The 15901-nt window shown below is 39.7% G+C and overlaps 1 protein-coding gene across 1 annotated transcript in view; it reads right to left on the minus strand.

Annotated features, from left to right (window-relative positions):
- The window catches only part of LOC126457283 (EF-hand domain-containing protein 1-like), a 185857-nt gene that overhangs the window by 140138 nt on the left and 29818 nt on the right, over window positions 1–15901 (minus strand). Inside the window, exon 2 of the mRNA XM_050093451.1 lies at window positions 910–1046. Coding sequence (XP_049949408.1) covers window positions 910–1046 — 137 coding nt within the window. The remainder of the gene's footprint in view (window positions 1–909; window positions 1047–15901) is intronic.

The raw sequence follows: 15901 nt of genomic DNA on the forward strand, positions 1-15901 counted from the left end.
TAGCACAGTCAGTATCTAGAAAGTGACAGATTTACCATATCAAAATTTCCAATGAAAGAGAACTTCACATTTATTCATTTTTCAGGCTTTCATATCTGATTTTTTATTTTTATTTTTGTTATAGACTTTCATAAATGGGCTATTATTTTGGTTTGTGGTTTTCACATGTATAATTTGTATTGTGAAAGTTAGAACTCTCATTGATCTTCCAATAATCTCTTTCAAGGCACAGGCTAAAGATGCATCAACAGTGGAATTACTCATAATTCAATGAATGCTTTTACTAGAACAGATTTGCAGCACATAGCTTGCAGCTCTCACAAAGAATGTACAGGCTAAAATGTTTAACATGTAAGCTTTTGCTGCAACTTTAGCATGTTCTCGTATCATAACAACAGAAACACAACATATCTCTGATACTCAATTTCTTCTATATTCATTTACATTTCTTCTTTTTTACCATCATTATTACTTTTCCTTTACCCAGAATTGGGGAACTTCACATTTCTTATAATGGAATTATCCAAGCCTTACACAACTTTCCATTGAATTCCCAAAATGCTGGCAATGGGAAATACTTATAATTACATTTATCATGTCTTGGGAATGGGCACATCAACTGGAAATCACCGATTGACAAAGCAGAAGTCTACAAAAAGGTATCGGATTTACTGCAGGTTAACAGGTAATGATGCCAAAAATTACCATAGCATATTTGATACTTGTATTTCCAACTACAGAAATATATGTAACTGCTCGATAGGAACATTGAACACATAATGAACAGTTTACAAAATACATTAAGAAGGAACTCATATTAAAATTATTGAACATCAAATGCAACAAATCTTTTTTTGTCTTCAAAAATATGCAACATATCATCTATTAAATTGTGATCTTTTACTTTACTTGATAGTGTCATCATCTTTCAAGAATGCTACTGAATCCACATCAAGAGGTTCTTTCCCAATGCCAAAACATGTTGTCTTTGGGAAGGCATATCCTCCTCTAAAATCAAAACACTGGGAACGGTGATATCTTGTTTTCTGCAGAAAAATAAAACCGATCATTAATTTTAAGCAGTCATAGATGTATTGGTTCATTTAACATACTGTTAAATTAAAATGGAAATGGTTGATTCACAAAATGTTTATCTGTAAGAGATTTGGGAACACACACCAGTTCAAAACAAAATTAAAATATATTCATTGGTCTCTCTTTCTACAAGCCACTCTTTCTACAAATTATCTGAATTTCTAGATTCAGGGCTATAAAATTTCTGTTAACTAAGGGGCAAGTAGCAATGTTTGTTATAAAATTGTATAACAAGTAATAATATACTGTAAATACAACTCACAATTATAAAAATAAAAATATGAAAAATACCATTGCAATCAACTAAATACTAAGTTAGAAGCAACACAATAGAACTAGTGAGGTAGCAGCCTTTTTTTTTTCGCAGTAGATGTTTTAAAACTAATTTACTCTATTATATTTAGATGCTGTAAGTGTGAATAGCATTAATCAGAGTTGCAATAGTTGATTGTTACTACATTAAACAGATTAATTCTCTATGATGTCTTTGTCTCTCATTAATGTATATCTTGACTCGCTCCACAACCCTGAAGGTTCTCCTTCTTCATGGGATGTACAGATTACGATGAAATGATGACTTAGTTAATAAATTATTGCATTATAAGAAATAAAAACCAAAATAAGAATGAATATAAGCCAATATTACAATAAATGGAGCATGCACAATTGTTTTTAGTAACACTAAGAGTAGTACTGGTTTTTCAGTACAAGATGTAACTCTTATTTGAATCTATCTACCTTTTCATAGAGCTTCCATTGCCCCAGTCAATGTGATACTATCATTCAATTAAACAGTTAATGAAAGAATAGTGGTACAACTAAATGTCTTCTGATTAAAGGGCACCTTATTATTTAAGATTCTCTGCACTAATCTTTGTTAGTATCAATATCTGTTTTCCATTTCATTGTGTTGTGTAAGTGCAGACTGATGAACTTTCTACAGTTTGTTATATTGCAGAATGATCTGAAAATGTGACTTCGTTAATATCATCTGTTTGGGAATAAATTACATATGGTGTTCCTCAAGGTTACATCTTGGGGCCATTGCTTCTTCATCTGTTAGGCTGCTAGATACTAAGTTCGTTTCATTTGCAGATGATACAAACATTACAATAAGTAGCTACTCAAGTACAGAGTTAGTACTCAAGTACTTGATATTAAATTCAGTTGGGAAGGGCATACAACAGAACTGCTGAAGCAGCTAAACAGGTCTGTATCTGCAGTGACAATGATGTCAGATGCAGGGGGGGGGGGGGGGGGGGGGGGGAACCACTTGCATACTTTCATTCTATTATATCATATGGGATTGTATTGTGGCGTAACTCGCAAAAGCGAGCAAAAGCTTTCAGCTCGCAGAAGCAGGCAATGAGACTCATTTGAGGTGTAAATTCAAGAACATCATGTAGAAACCTGTTCAAGGAACTTTGTATTCTAATCACTGATTCCCAGTGTATTTTTTCCTTAATGAAATTTGTTGTAAGTAATACACCGCTATTTCCAACAAATAGCTCAATACATAGTATCAATACTAGGAATAAGAACAATTTACATAAACACCTAAAAGCGCTTACCTTGGCCCAAAAAGGCGTCCATTATTCAGGAACACACATTTTCAATAAATTGCCAGCAACCATAAAAAAACTTGGTTAACATAAAACACAGTTTAAACAGAGTTTGAAAAACTTTTTGATAGGCAACTCCTTCTACTCTATAGATGAATATCTTAACAGGGACTGTTAGACCAGGTTAAATAAAAATGTCTGCTAGATTTCAGCTTTGACAGCACTTGGTCACAACAGTCAAGATTAGGTATTTGGTGTATGATAAATTTATTAATAGTGCATAACAATGTTTCAGTATGACAGAGTATTAATTCTGTAAATATTAGTAGTTCCAGTTTACTGCAATGTGTTCACCTATTTTGACAATGTCCTGACAAATGATCAAGATAGTGAGTATTATATTCAGATGTTTTTTTTTTTTTTGTTATACTTTCTGACTTGTCCCACACCCATGAGAATCATTTCATTTTTGGGTCTATGGAATGAAAACTGAATCTAATATGATCTACAGTTCTGAATCCCTACAGGGCACCAAATTCTGCTCTCTCTCTCTCTGTCTGATATCTTTAAACATGTTCCAAACGAAATGTATATAGTTTTTCTCTAGGAATTGTACCAGCTACTTTTTCTACCATTACCAAACTACTAACACATGCAACAATGAAGTAAGAACTTGATAAAAGCAGTCCTTTGATTGTCTTTATTGATTTTTAAAATTTTTTATTTTACAGGTGTAGTTCCATAAGATCAAACTGAGGTGCAAATCTCCAAGGTCATGAAACATGGCAGTACATGCAATTACAACATAAAAGTAATAACAGATAAAATAAAATGTTTATGAACTGAAAAAATGACAAGCCAGAAGTTTTCATAAACTCAGTCAACAATATAACACAGAAATCAGCTTCATTTTTCAAGCAACTCATCGACAGAATAGAAGCAGTGAACCCATGATGGAGGTCTTCAGCTTTGATTTGAAAGCACGTGGATTACTGCTAAAATTTTTGAATTCTTGTGGCAGCTTACTGAAAATGGATGCAGCAGTATGCTGCTCATCTTTCTGCACAAGAGTCAAGGAAATACAATATGGAGGCATACTGGATTTCTGCCAAGAATTAACTGACTGAAAGCTACTAGTACTTGGGAATAAGCTGATATTGTTTAAGGCCAATGCCAGAATACCCAGACTAATGAACAGGGGTTGACAAGAGCTTTGTGAACTTACATCACTTATTGCCTGAACTGTCCATTTCTAAGCCAAAAATACCCTTTGAGAATACAAGAGTTACCCCAAAACATAATACCATGCATCATAAGTGAATGAAAATAAGCAAGGTACACTACTTTTTGTGTCAAACTATCACTTACTTCAGATAACATTCAATTAGTAACAATGGCAGCATTAAGTCTTTGAACAAGATCCTGAATGTGGGCTTTCCACGACAGATTACTATCTATCTGAACACCTAGAAATTTGAACTGTTCTGTTTCACTAATCGTGCACTCATTCTGTGAAATTAAAATGTCAATTTTGTTGCATTGTGTGTTAGAAACTGTAAAAAACTGAACCTTTCTGTTATTTAGTGTCAGTTTCTTTTCTACGAGGCATGAACTTATGTCGTGAATGGCACTACTTGAAACAGTACACAACATGCTTTACTACCATGCTAGTGCCATCAGCAAACAGAAATATTTTAGAATTACCTGTAATACTAGAGGACAAATCATTTATATACACAAGGAACTGGAGTGGCCAACATAGATCATGCCTCACTCAGACCCCAGATCATAGCCTTGCTCAACAGTGTGGATAATGACCTTTTGCTATCTGTTGTTAAAGTAAGAGGTGAACAAATTGTGAGTTACTCTTGGTACTCCATAATGGTCCAACTTCTTGAGCAATATTTTGTGGTCAACACAATCAAACACCTTAGGTAAATCAAAAAAGATGCCTAGCTTTCAAAACCTTCTCTTTAATCCATCCAATACCTCACAGAGAAAAGAGAATACAGCATTTTCAGTTGTTAAACCACTTCTAAAACTGAAGTGTACATTTGACAGCAAATTATGTGAAATTAAATGATCAGTTATCCATACATACAAAGCCTTTTGAATAACATTAGCAAACACTGATGATCTTGTGATTCTTCAGTTTTTCCCAGGGTATTTCTTGCTCAAACAGTCCATGGGTTTACTGCTAGTCCATAGTGTCCAAGGGGAACAATATTTCAGTGATCAGACATGTCACCATCGTCAGGTGTGCTGACAAACTGGGCTCCCGAGGACGGGTGGCCGTCTTAAATCCCCTCCCCTATCGAGGCATTCTCTCCTCGGTCTGCGCCCGCACGTGAGCGGTTGGTGAGATGCTGGCATCGGCATCTGTCATGGTGTCGGTGTAATTGTCTCATCCACCCTAGTCGCCCATTCATTTCCTTTGCTGAGCATCTTTTAAATTAGACTCAATGCTGGTTCCCATGCCCTGCTGAGGTTGTAGCTGCAATCTCAGTTGATGAGTCCGTCCCTGGTATGAATTTCCGTAGCCTCTCTAATGATGCTGTCCCAGTATTTAGATGTCTGTGCCAAGACCCTGGTATGTTGGTAGTCCATTTCGTGATTTTCGGACAAACAGTGCTCTGCGACTGCCGACTTGTTCTCAGCAATGATCTTGAATGATGCGCTCTGTCTGTCCAATATAAGTCTTTCCACATTGACACAGAATCTGGTATATGCCATCCTCCCGCAAACTGAGATTGTCTCTGACACTTCCCAATAATGCTCGTATTTTATTTGGAGGGCAAAAGACAATCCCTACTCAGTGTTTCCTCAATATTCATCCATTTTCCCCAATAGTGGGTCAGTATATGGTATATAGGCAATGGCTGTCTCTTTCTCCACGATTTCTTCCATATCCACACGCTGTACTGTAGAGGTGGGGTGGAGAGCGCGTCTATCTGCCATCCCGAGTACCGCTTTTTCTGGAATACAGTTTTGAGGTCTTGCAGTTCTTGGGGCAGACTCTCAGCATCAGAGATGGTGCGCACCCTGTGCACCAGTGTTTTTAGCACCCCATTCCTGCACAGGGAGGTGGCAGCTATCCGCTTGCAAATACAGGTCAGTGTGCATTTTCTTCCTGTATACCCAGAGGCCCAGGGTGCCATCCACTCTTTTTTTGACCGTGACATCCAGGAATGGTAATCTTCTTCCTCCCCACCTCTACAGTACAGCATGTGGAGATGGAGAAGTCATGGAGAAAGAGATAGCCACTGCCTATATGCCATATACTGGCACACTCTCAGGGAAAACAGGACGAATATTGAGGAAACACCGAGTAGAAACTGTCTTTTGCCCATCAAATAAAATGCAAGGATTATTGGGAAGTGTCAAACATGATCTCAGTTTGCGGAAGGCTGGCATATACCTGATTTTGTCTCAATGTGGAAAGACTTATATTGGCTAGACAATACGCACCATTGAAGATCATTGGCAAGAACATCAGACGCACACTCGACTTCGGTACCCCCACAAGTCATCGGTCACAGAGCACTGTTTGTCTGAAAATCATGAAATGGACTACCAACATACCAGGGTCTTGGCACAGACATCTAAATACTGGGACAGCATTGTTAGAGAGGCTATAGAAATTCATACCAGGGACAGATTCATCAATTGAGATTGCGGCTACAACCTCGGCAGGGTATGGGAACCATAATTGAGTCTAATTAAAAAGACACTCAGCAAAGGGAACAAACAGGCAACAAGGGTGGATGAGGCAAGTGCACCAATGCCACCACAGAGGCTGATGCCAGCATCTCACCGACGGTTGACGTGTGGGCGCGGACCGCGGAGAGAATGCCTCGCGAGGTGAGGGTATTTAAGATGGCCACCCACCCTCAGTAGACCAGTTCATCAGCACACCTGATAATGGTGACATGTCTGATCGCTGAAATATTGTGCCCGTTGGACACTGTGGACCAGCAGTACACCCGTGGACTGTTCGAGCACTGGTGAACTTATTAACACGTGATCTCTGAGTGATTCTAAGCCCAGTTGATAGACAAATTTATATAATTCTCATGAATTTTTTTGGCTTTCCAGGTATTCTTATACTTTTTGATTGTTTATCAATAACTTCCAACAATTGTTTTGCACAAAAAGTAAAACTTCAACAAATATTATCTCAGCAGAATGACAGCAAATTTCTATTCCCCGTAAAAAGAAGTGCCTCATTTAACATCAGCAGAATTTTCTGAATAGTTTTTTCTTTGTTCTTGGTAGCCTCATTTATACATGGTACTGCTGTCTATATAGTAAGGCATTTTCAGTAACTTTTGCCTATCTACCCCCATTTTAGATCTGGATACTCACATCAAAAAATTTTGCATCACCCCAGTTCCCAGAACTCCTGAAGATAGATGTTGACTGTCAATATTGTATCACAGACACAGTCCCTTTTAACTGTTCTAGATGTCACTAAACCTGCTCAGAGATGTAAACTACCATACATGTAGCAGCACCTATTAGACAGAGGGGGTCCAACAACTGAGCAGTTCCAGTCATTCCACTAGGAAGGAGATACACGGCTCGTGTTGTCTGTAATTTAATCATGCCTAGATGGCCAATACTGCAGTTCGATCATGTACGCACTTTTACTTTGTGACAGGAAGTGCTCTCAACAAGGGAAGTGTCCAGGCATCTCGGAGTGAACCAAAGCGATGTTGTTCGGACATGGGGGAGATATAGAGAGATAGGAACTGTCGATGACATGCCTCGCTCAGGCCACCCAAGGCCTACTACTGTAGTGGATGACAGCTACCTTCAGATTATGGCTCACAGGAAACCTGACAGCAAGGCCACCATATTGAATAATGCTTTTCATGCAGCCACAATAGTCTGCATGATGCGCAACTTCACTCCCGGCATCCATGGTGAGGCCCATCTTTGCAACCACGACACCATGCAGCACAGTACAGATGGGCCCAGCAACATGCCGAATAGACCACTCAGGATTGGCACCATGTTCTCTTCACCGATGAGTGTCGCATATGCCTTCAACCAGACAATCATCGGAGACGTGTTTGGAGGCAACCTGGTCAGGCTGAACACCTTACACACATTGTCCAGCGAGTGCAGCAATATGGAGGTTCCCTGCTGTTTTGGGATGGCATTATGTGGAGCCGATGAATGCCATAGGTGGTCATGGAAGGCACCGTAACCACTGTATGATACATGAATGCAACCCTCCAACCGATAGTGCAACAATATCGGCAGCATATTGGTGAGGCATTTATCTTCACGGATGACAATTCATGCCCCTATTGTGCGAATCTTGTGAATGACTTCCTTCAGGACAATGACATCGTTCGACTAGAGTGGCCAGCATGTTCTCCAGACATGAACCCTATCAAACATGCCTGGGACACACTGAAAAGGGCTGTTTACAGACGACATCACCTACCAACCATTGAGGGATCTACGCTGAATCGCCATTGAGGAGTGGGACAATTTGGACCAACAGTTCCTTGATGAACTTGTGGATAGTATGCCACAACGAATACAGGCATGCATCAATTCAAGAGTACGTGCTACTGGGTATTAGAGGTACTGGTGTGTACAGCAATCTGGACCACCACCACTGAAGATCTCGCTGTATGGTGGTACAACATGCAATGTAAGGTGTTCATGAGCAATAAAAAGGACGGAAACGATGCTTATGTTGATCTCTATTCCAATGTTCTGTACAGGTTTCAGAACTCTCGGAACTGAGGTGAAGCAAAGCTTTTTTTGATGGGTGTAGTATACACTCTGTCGTTAAATGACTTGTCTTACTGTCTTAATGATTAATATGATTATGCGGATGAGTAGTTTGCTTCCTGTGTTCAGTAACATGGAGAAATGAAATGATAGCATGTACAGCTGTGCAACAAACTGACTTTGTTATAAACAAGAAAATTACCAAAACACAAATAACTAGAATGAAAAATAATTTAATTTTTTGTTGGATTTATTTAATATAAATTTGAATAATGAGTTGCCCATTGTACATATCAGTGAAATGACCAACAGTATTGTCCAGCAAACACCAATAAATGACTCGCTGTGTAACAAATAAGTGATTTTTTTTTTTTTAAAAAAAAGACAGCCACATGATAACAGAGTACCATTCCCATTCTTAGCAGTCAGCCTGCTCTGTGTAAGTGAAAAACAAACAAAGTTTTTTTATGTTAATTGGCATGTAAGTGTCAACAAAAGTTCAAAGAAATCTGTAAAAGAAGTGATGGAGAAATGAAAGAAACGTGTTTACATTAAAATAAAAATTAGAATTAATGGAAATATTTGAGAAGGGAGAAACTGGAGCAAAACTAAGTTCTGATTATGGTATTGGAATGCAGACTGCTCAGGAAATTAAAAAGAATAATCAGAAAATACAGGATTTTGTCAGGGAATGCAATTCCAGTTCTGGACCATCTGCACAAAAAAGTATGAACAAATCTACATCTGATGAATTAGATTCTGTTCTTTTGCAGTGGTTTAGCCAAAAACAAAGAGGAATGTGCCATTGTTTCAGATGTGTGGTAAAAAAGCTACATTCTTTCATGAAGCTCTAGGATTTGAGAGATAATTTAAAGCCTGATCTGGGTGGCTAACAAGAGTCAAACAGTTCCACAGGGTCTACGAATTTACCATGCAAGGAGAGTGTCTTAGTTCAAACCTTATGGCAGCTGAGTCCATCCAGGAAGAGCTCCAGAAACTTATGGAAGAAAATTTCACACCAGACCAAATTTATAATGCAGATGGAAGTGGTCTTTATTGTCTACCAACCAGTATTCTTGCTTTTAAGGGTGAAGTTTGTGCTCCTGGATATAAGTTTTCTAAAGAATACATTATAATTTCATGCACTGTTAATGATTCTGGGAACCACAAAATGAAACTACTAGTGACTGTAGTGCCAGCTGTAATTCTGAACATGTGTTCCACCATCATCCCAGCCTTGGTAACAGCTTTTTAAATAATCTTTCCTTCTCACACAGTGACAATCCAAGAAACGGTCAGATTAAATTTTCCAAGAGGAGAAAGCCTTCATCTCCAGGCAATACCACTAGGGTAACTAGTTAGACCCACCCTAAATGACTGACAGAGCATGGAAAGACAGCCCAATTAACAAATATCTGAAAAAGAGTGAAATGATCAGAACTAAATGATGTGAAGAATCATTGTAGGATTTGTAATTAATGTCCTAAGAACACTTAATTCTTTATGTATATAGTTATGTCTGTATTTCACGGGGCAACATTAATGTTCCATTAACAGGGCAGTCATTATAGACAAAGCATAAACTCAGATTATGAAACAGTAGGGAAGGAAACTGACCATGCCCTTTTCATGCAAGCCATCTCGGCATACGGCTGGATCTTTGTATTTCCAGGTGAAGCAATGAAGAATAATTCAGAATACCTATGCAACATGTACCAATTAGAACTTAAAAAGACATGTCTGGAACATTCCAGAAAAGAAAACAACTTGCCAACATTTCAAACAAATTGTCCACAGTACGAAGTACTGACATTTTTGAAAGACATTACAGCTTCATGCAGGCATAAAGTAATATTTATCAGATTAGATTCAGTTTTCATTCCATAGATCCAAAAATGAGATGATTCTCATGGGTGTGGAACATGTCAGAAAGAATAACATAAAAAATAAAAAATTTGAATACAATACTTACTACCCTGATCATTTGTCAGGAAATTATCAAAATAGGTGAATACATTACAATAAACTATTTACAGAATTAATTCACAATTGCAATGAAACATTGTTATGAACTTTTAATAAGTCTGTCATATACATAATACCTAATCTTGACTGTTGTGACCAAGTGCTGTCAAAATTGAAATCTAACAGACATTTTTACTTAAGCTGGTCTAGCAGTCACTGTTAAGATATTCATCTACAGAGTAAGAGTTGCCTATCACAAAGTCTTTCAAACTATGGTTAAACTATGCTTTATCTGAAACCAAATTTTTATTGGTTGCTGGCAAATTTATTGAAAATGTATGCTCCTGAATGTTGGATCCCTTTTTTGACCAAGGTAAGCAATTTTAGATCTTTATGTAGAGTGTTCTTATTTCTAGTATTGATACTATGTATTGAGCTATTGGTTGGAAATAGAGATGTATTACTTGCAACAAATTTCACTAAGGAATAAATATACTGAGAAGCAGCAGTTAGAATACAAAGTTCCTTGAACAGGTTTCTACTCAATTTTCTTGAATTTACACCACAAATGATTCATATTAAATGCTTTTGCATGCTAAAGACTTTTGATCTTCTGATTATCAGCAGGACATTTCCAGACAGGCTAAAATATGCTGAAGTTAAGCCTCTGTACAAGAAGGGGGATACCATCAAACTATCAACCAATTTGACTTTTGCTGGCTTTCTAAAAAATATTTGAAAAGATTGGGTTCAAGTGTCTCCTTAAGCATCTGACTGGAAATACACTCCTGGAAATTGAAATAAGAACACCGTGAATTCATTGTCCCAGGAAGGGGAAACTTTATTGACACATTCCTGGGGTCAGATACATCACATGATCACATTGACAGAACCACAGGCACATAGACACAGGCAACAGAGCATGCACAATGTCGGCACTAGTACAGTGTATATCCACCTTTCACAGCAATGCAGGCTGCTATTCTCCCATGGAGACGATCGTAGAGATGCTGGATGTAGTCCTGTGGAACGGCTTGCCATGCCATTTCCACCTGGCGCCTCAGTTGGACCAGCGTTCGTGCTGGACGTGCAGACCGCGTGAGACGACGCTTCATCCAGTCCCAAACATGCTCAATGGGGGACAGATCCAGAGATCTTGCTGGCCAGGGTAGTTGACTTACACCTTCTAGAGCACGTTGGGTGGCACGGGATACATGCGGACGTGCATTGTCCTGTTGGAACAGCAAGTTCCCTTGCCGGTCTAGGAATGGTAGAACGATGGGTTCGATGACGGTTTGGATGTACCGTGCACTATTCAGTGTCCCCTCGACGATCACCAGTGGTGTACGGCCAGTGTAGGAGATCGCTCCCCACACCATGATGCCGGGTGTTGGCCCTGTGTGCCTCGGTCGTATGCAGTCCTGATTGTGGCGCTCACCTGCACGGCGCCAAACACGCATACGACCATCATTGGCACCAAGGCAGAAGCGACTCTCATCGCTGAAGACGACACGTCTCCATTCGTCCCTCCATTCACGCCTGTCGCGACACCACTGGAGGCGGGCTGCACGATGTTGGGGCGTGAGTGGAAGACGGCCTAACGGTGTGCGGGACCGTAGCCCAGCTTCATGGAGACGGTTGCGAATGGTCCTCGCCGATACCCCAGGAGCAACAGTGTCCCTAATTTGCTGGGAAGTGGCGGTGCGGTCCCCTACGGCACTGCGTAGGATCCTACGGTCTTGGCGTGCATCCGTGCGTCGCTGCGGTCCGGTCCCAGGTCGACGGGCACGTGCACCTTCCGCCGACCACTGGCGACAACATCGATGTACTGTGGAGACCTCACGCCCCACGTGTTGAGCAATTCGGCGGTACGTCCACCCGGCCTCCCGCATGCCCACTATACGCCCTCGCTCAAAGTCCGTCAACTGCACATACGGTTCACGTCCACGCTGTCGCGGCATGCTACCAGTGTTAAAGACTGCGATGGAGCTCCGTATGCCACGGCAAACTGGCTGACACTGACGGCGGCGGTGCACAAATGCTGCGCAGCTAGCGCCATTCGACGGCCAACACCGCGGTTCCTGGTGTGTCCGCTGTGCCGTGCGTGTGATCATTGCTTGTACAGCCCTCTCGCAGTGTCCGGAGCAAGTATGGTGGGTCTGACACACCGGTGTCAATGTGTTCTTTTTTCCATTTCCAGGGGTGTAATATATTGTCCAAGTCACAGTTTGGATTTCTGAAAGGTTCTGATATAGAGAAAGCTATTTACACTTAAAGAGTGAGAATGTACTTAATTCATTAGGCAATAAGTTACAGGCTACTGGCATTTTCTGTGAGCAGTCAAAGGCCTTTGACTGTGTGAACCACAGAATTCTCTCAAGTAAATTAGAATATTATGGTGACACAAACGTTGCAATAAGTAGCAAGTTAAGTGCAGATTTATAAATAGCTGCTAATCAAATTTTCACTGACATTAACAAGAGGTTTAAAGCTAATTCACTGTCATTAAACTTTGAGAAGACCCATTATATGCAATTCAGAACCTTTGAGAGGTTTCCTTCCAGCATGTGTATAATATATGAAGACATGCAGATCAAAGAGGTTGACAGTGTTAAATTTCTGGGATTACAACTCAATAACAAATTCACTTGGGAAGGGCATACCACACAATCACTTAAGTGCCTAAACAAGTCTGTATTTGCAGTGAGAATGATGTCACATGTAAGAGATATAAATATAAAAAACTTGCATATTTTCATTCTATTGTGTCATATGGGATCATATTCTGGGACAACTCACCAAACTGAGCAAAAGTTTTTCGGGTGCAAAAGTGTGTGACAAGAATCATTTGTGGTGTAAATTCAAGAACATCATGTAGAAACCTGTTCGAGGAAGGGGTTCAGTATTCAGGAATACATATTTTCAATAAATTGCTAGCAACCATTAGAAACTTGGTTTCAGATAAAGCACTGTTTGAACAGAGTTTGAAAGACTTTTTGATAGGCAACTCCTTCTACTCTATAGATGAATATCTTAACAGAGACTGTTAAGCCAACTTAAGTAACAATGTCTGTTAGATTTCAGTTTTAACAGCACTTGGTCACAACAGTCAAGTTTAGGTATTTTGTGTATGATAAATTTATTAATAGTGCATAACAATGTTTCACTCTGACAGCATGTGAATTCTGTAAATATTAGCTGTTCCAGTTTACGGCAATGAATTCACCTATTTCAACGGTCTCCTGACAAATGATTAGGGTAGTAAGTATTATATTCAAATGTTTGATTTTTTTATGTTATACTTTCTGACATGTTCCACACCCACAAGGATCATCTCATTTATTGGGTCTATGGAATGAAAACTGAATCTAATCTAATCTAATGAGTAACCACAAAACATGATTCGGTATGACATAATAGAATGAAAGTAAGCAAAGTATGCAAGATTTTTTATATTTATGTCTCCTACATCTGACATTATTCTAAACGCAAACACTGACTTGCTTAGGTGCTTCAGCAATTCTCTGGTATGCCCTTTCTAAATGAATTTATTATCGAGTTGTAATCCCTGAAATTTAACACTGTTTGATGATTACGATGTTTGGTTTGTGGGGTGCTCAACTGTGCAGTCATCAGTGTCCATACAAAGTCCTTATTTTTACATAGTCCAATTTTTTTCACAATTCAATCTAGCCACTTGTCATGAATGATGAGGATGATAAAATGATAAACACCCAGTCCCCCAGCAGAGAAACTCCCCAACCAAGCCGGGAATCGAACCCGGGACCCCGTGATCCAGAGGCAGCAATGCTAACCACTAGACCACGAGCTGCAGACGATATTGATTAGTGTGACATAAAACTTAATATCACATAAAACTGCAGGACCATGGAGTAATTGCTGATACATAGTGCTGGCAGTAGCAATATTATAGGCTATCCCAACACTATAAGGTTGTCTCTAGATGGCAGGATGCCATGTATACATGTGATGAAAACATTTAGGTGACATCTCACTGACTGAGAAACTCTGACTGTGTGGTTACGTATAGAGCAACAAGCAGTGAGTGCAGCAAGGTGGAAGTTTCCTGCTGTTTGGGGTGGCATTATGTGAGGCCACTGGTGGTCATGGAAGGCACCATAACGGCTGTACGATACGTGAATGCCATCCTCCGACCGATAGTGCAACCGTATCAGCAGCGTATTGGTGAGGCATTCGTCTTCATGGATGACAATTCGTGCCCCCATCATGCACATCTTGTGAATGCCTTCTTTTAGGATAACAATATCACTCAACTAGAGTGGCCAGCATGTTCTCCTGACATGAACCCTATCAAAAATGCCTGGGATAGATTGAGAAGGGCTATTTATGGACGATGTTAACCCACCAACCACTCTGAGGGATCTATGCCAAATCGTGTTGAGGAGTGGGACAATCTGGACCAACAGTGCCTTGATGACCTTGTGGATAGCATGCCATGAAGAATACAGGCATGCATCAGTGCAAGAGGACATGCTACTGAGTATTAGAGGTACTGGTGTGTAAAGCAATCTGGATCACCATCTCTGAAGGCCTTGCTATATTGTGGTACAACATGCAATGTGTGGTTTTCAAGAGCAATAAAAAGGGTGGAAATGATGTTTATGTTATCACTGTTCCAATGTTCTGTACAGGTTCCGGAATTCACACATCCAAGGTGATGCAAAACGTTTTTTGGTGTGTGTATTATGGATGTGGGAACTCCGTGACAAGAAAGAATATTGCTGGCGGTGGACTGAGACCATGTGCGAGTGATCTTTTACTGGCAGTTTGGTTAGTGGCTTCAGACATCATAGATGTAGCTCTGTTAGTATTAATAACATGTGAGCTTATTCAGATTTGGGTTGTGTTACTATGAATCTTACATTCCATCCATAGTGGAGCACTACATTGGTGACCTACAATAACTGTGTTTGCACTGAATATGAGATACCTACAGTTATTGCGCAGCTACATTGCTGCTGTTGTACCCCCATTGTGCTGCATTTTTCATGCATTTGGGCAGAAGACCTCATGCTATGATAATTGAATTCAGGGATAAGAAGCTTCAGATATGTCAAGTTATGAAAAGTGATAGTGTCATTCTTCACAGCATTGCACTGACAGTGGGGAGTAGGCTGAACAATGGACCACATTGAAAAACCTGCTATATGATTCTGCAGTGTGTAACACCGGAAATGCATATCCTCCTATTTCCATCTGCTGCACTATAAATTTTGTTTCCTTATTTTGCTACCTGAAGATATGACATTTCTGTGTCTTTATATATTGTAATTGTTTTACTGTTTGTATATATATATATATTTATTTATGCATTTATGTTGATTTGTTTTGTGAATATTATTTGTATTTATACGCTGGGTCTGGCCTAGGGAAAACTATGCTATCGAACGAATACATCGATAGGTCGTGTGGAGAACAAAAGTGTTTAGGATCTTTGGAAGTGTTAACTCTGTCGCGTGGAGCGTGGGCAGAGGGGGTCTGGCTGG

Source organism: Schistocerca serialis, chromosome 2 (genome assembly GCF_023864345.2).
Source record: "Schistocerca serialis cubense isolate TAMUIC-IGC-003099 chromosome 2, iqSchSeri2.2, whole genome shotgun sequence".
In the NCBI taxonomy this organism is placed as follows: Eukaryota; Metazoa; Arthropoda; class Insecta; order Orthoptera; family Acrididae; genus Schistocerca; species Schistocerca serialis.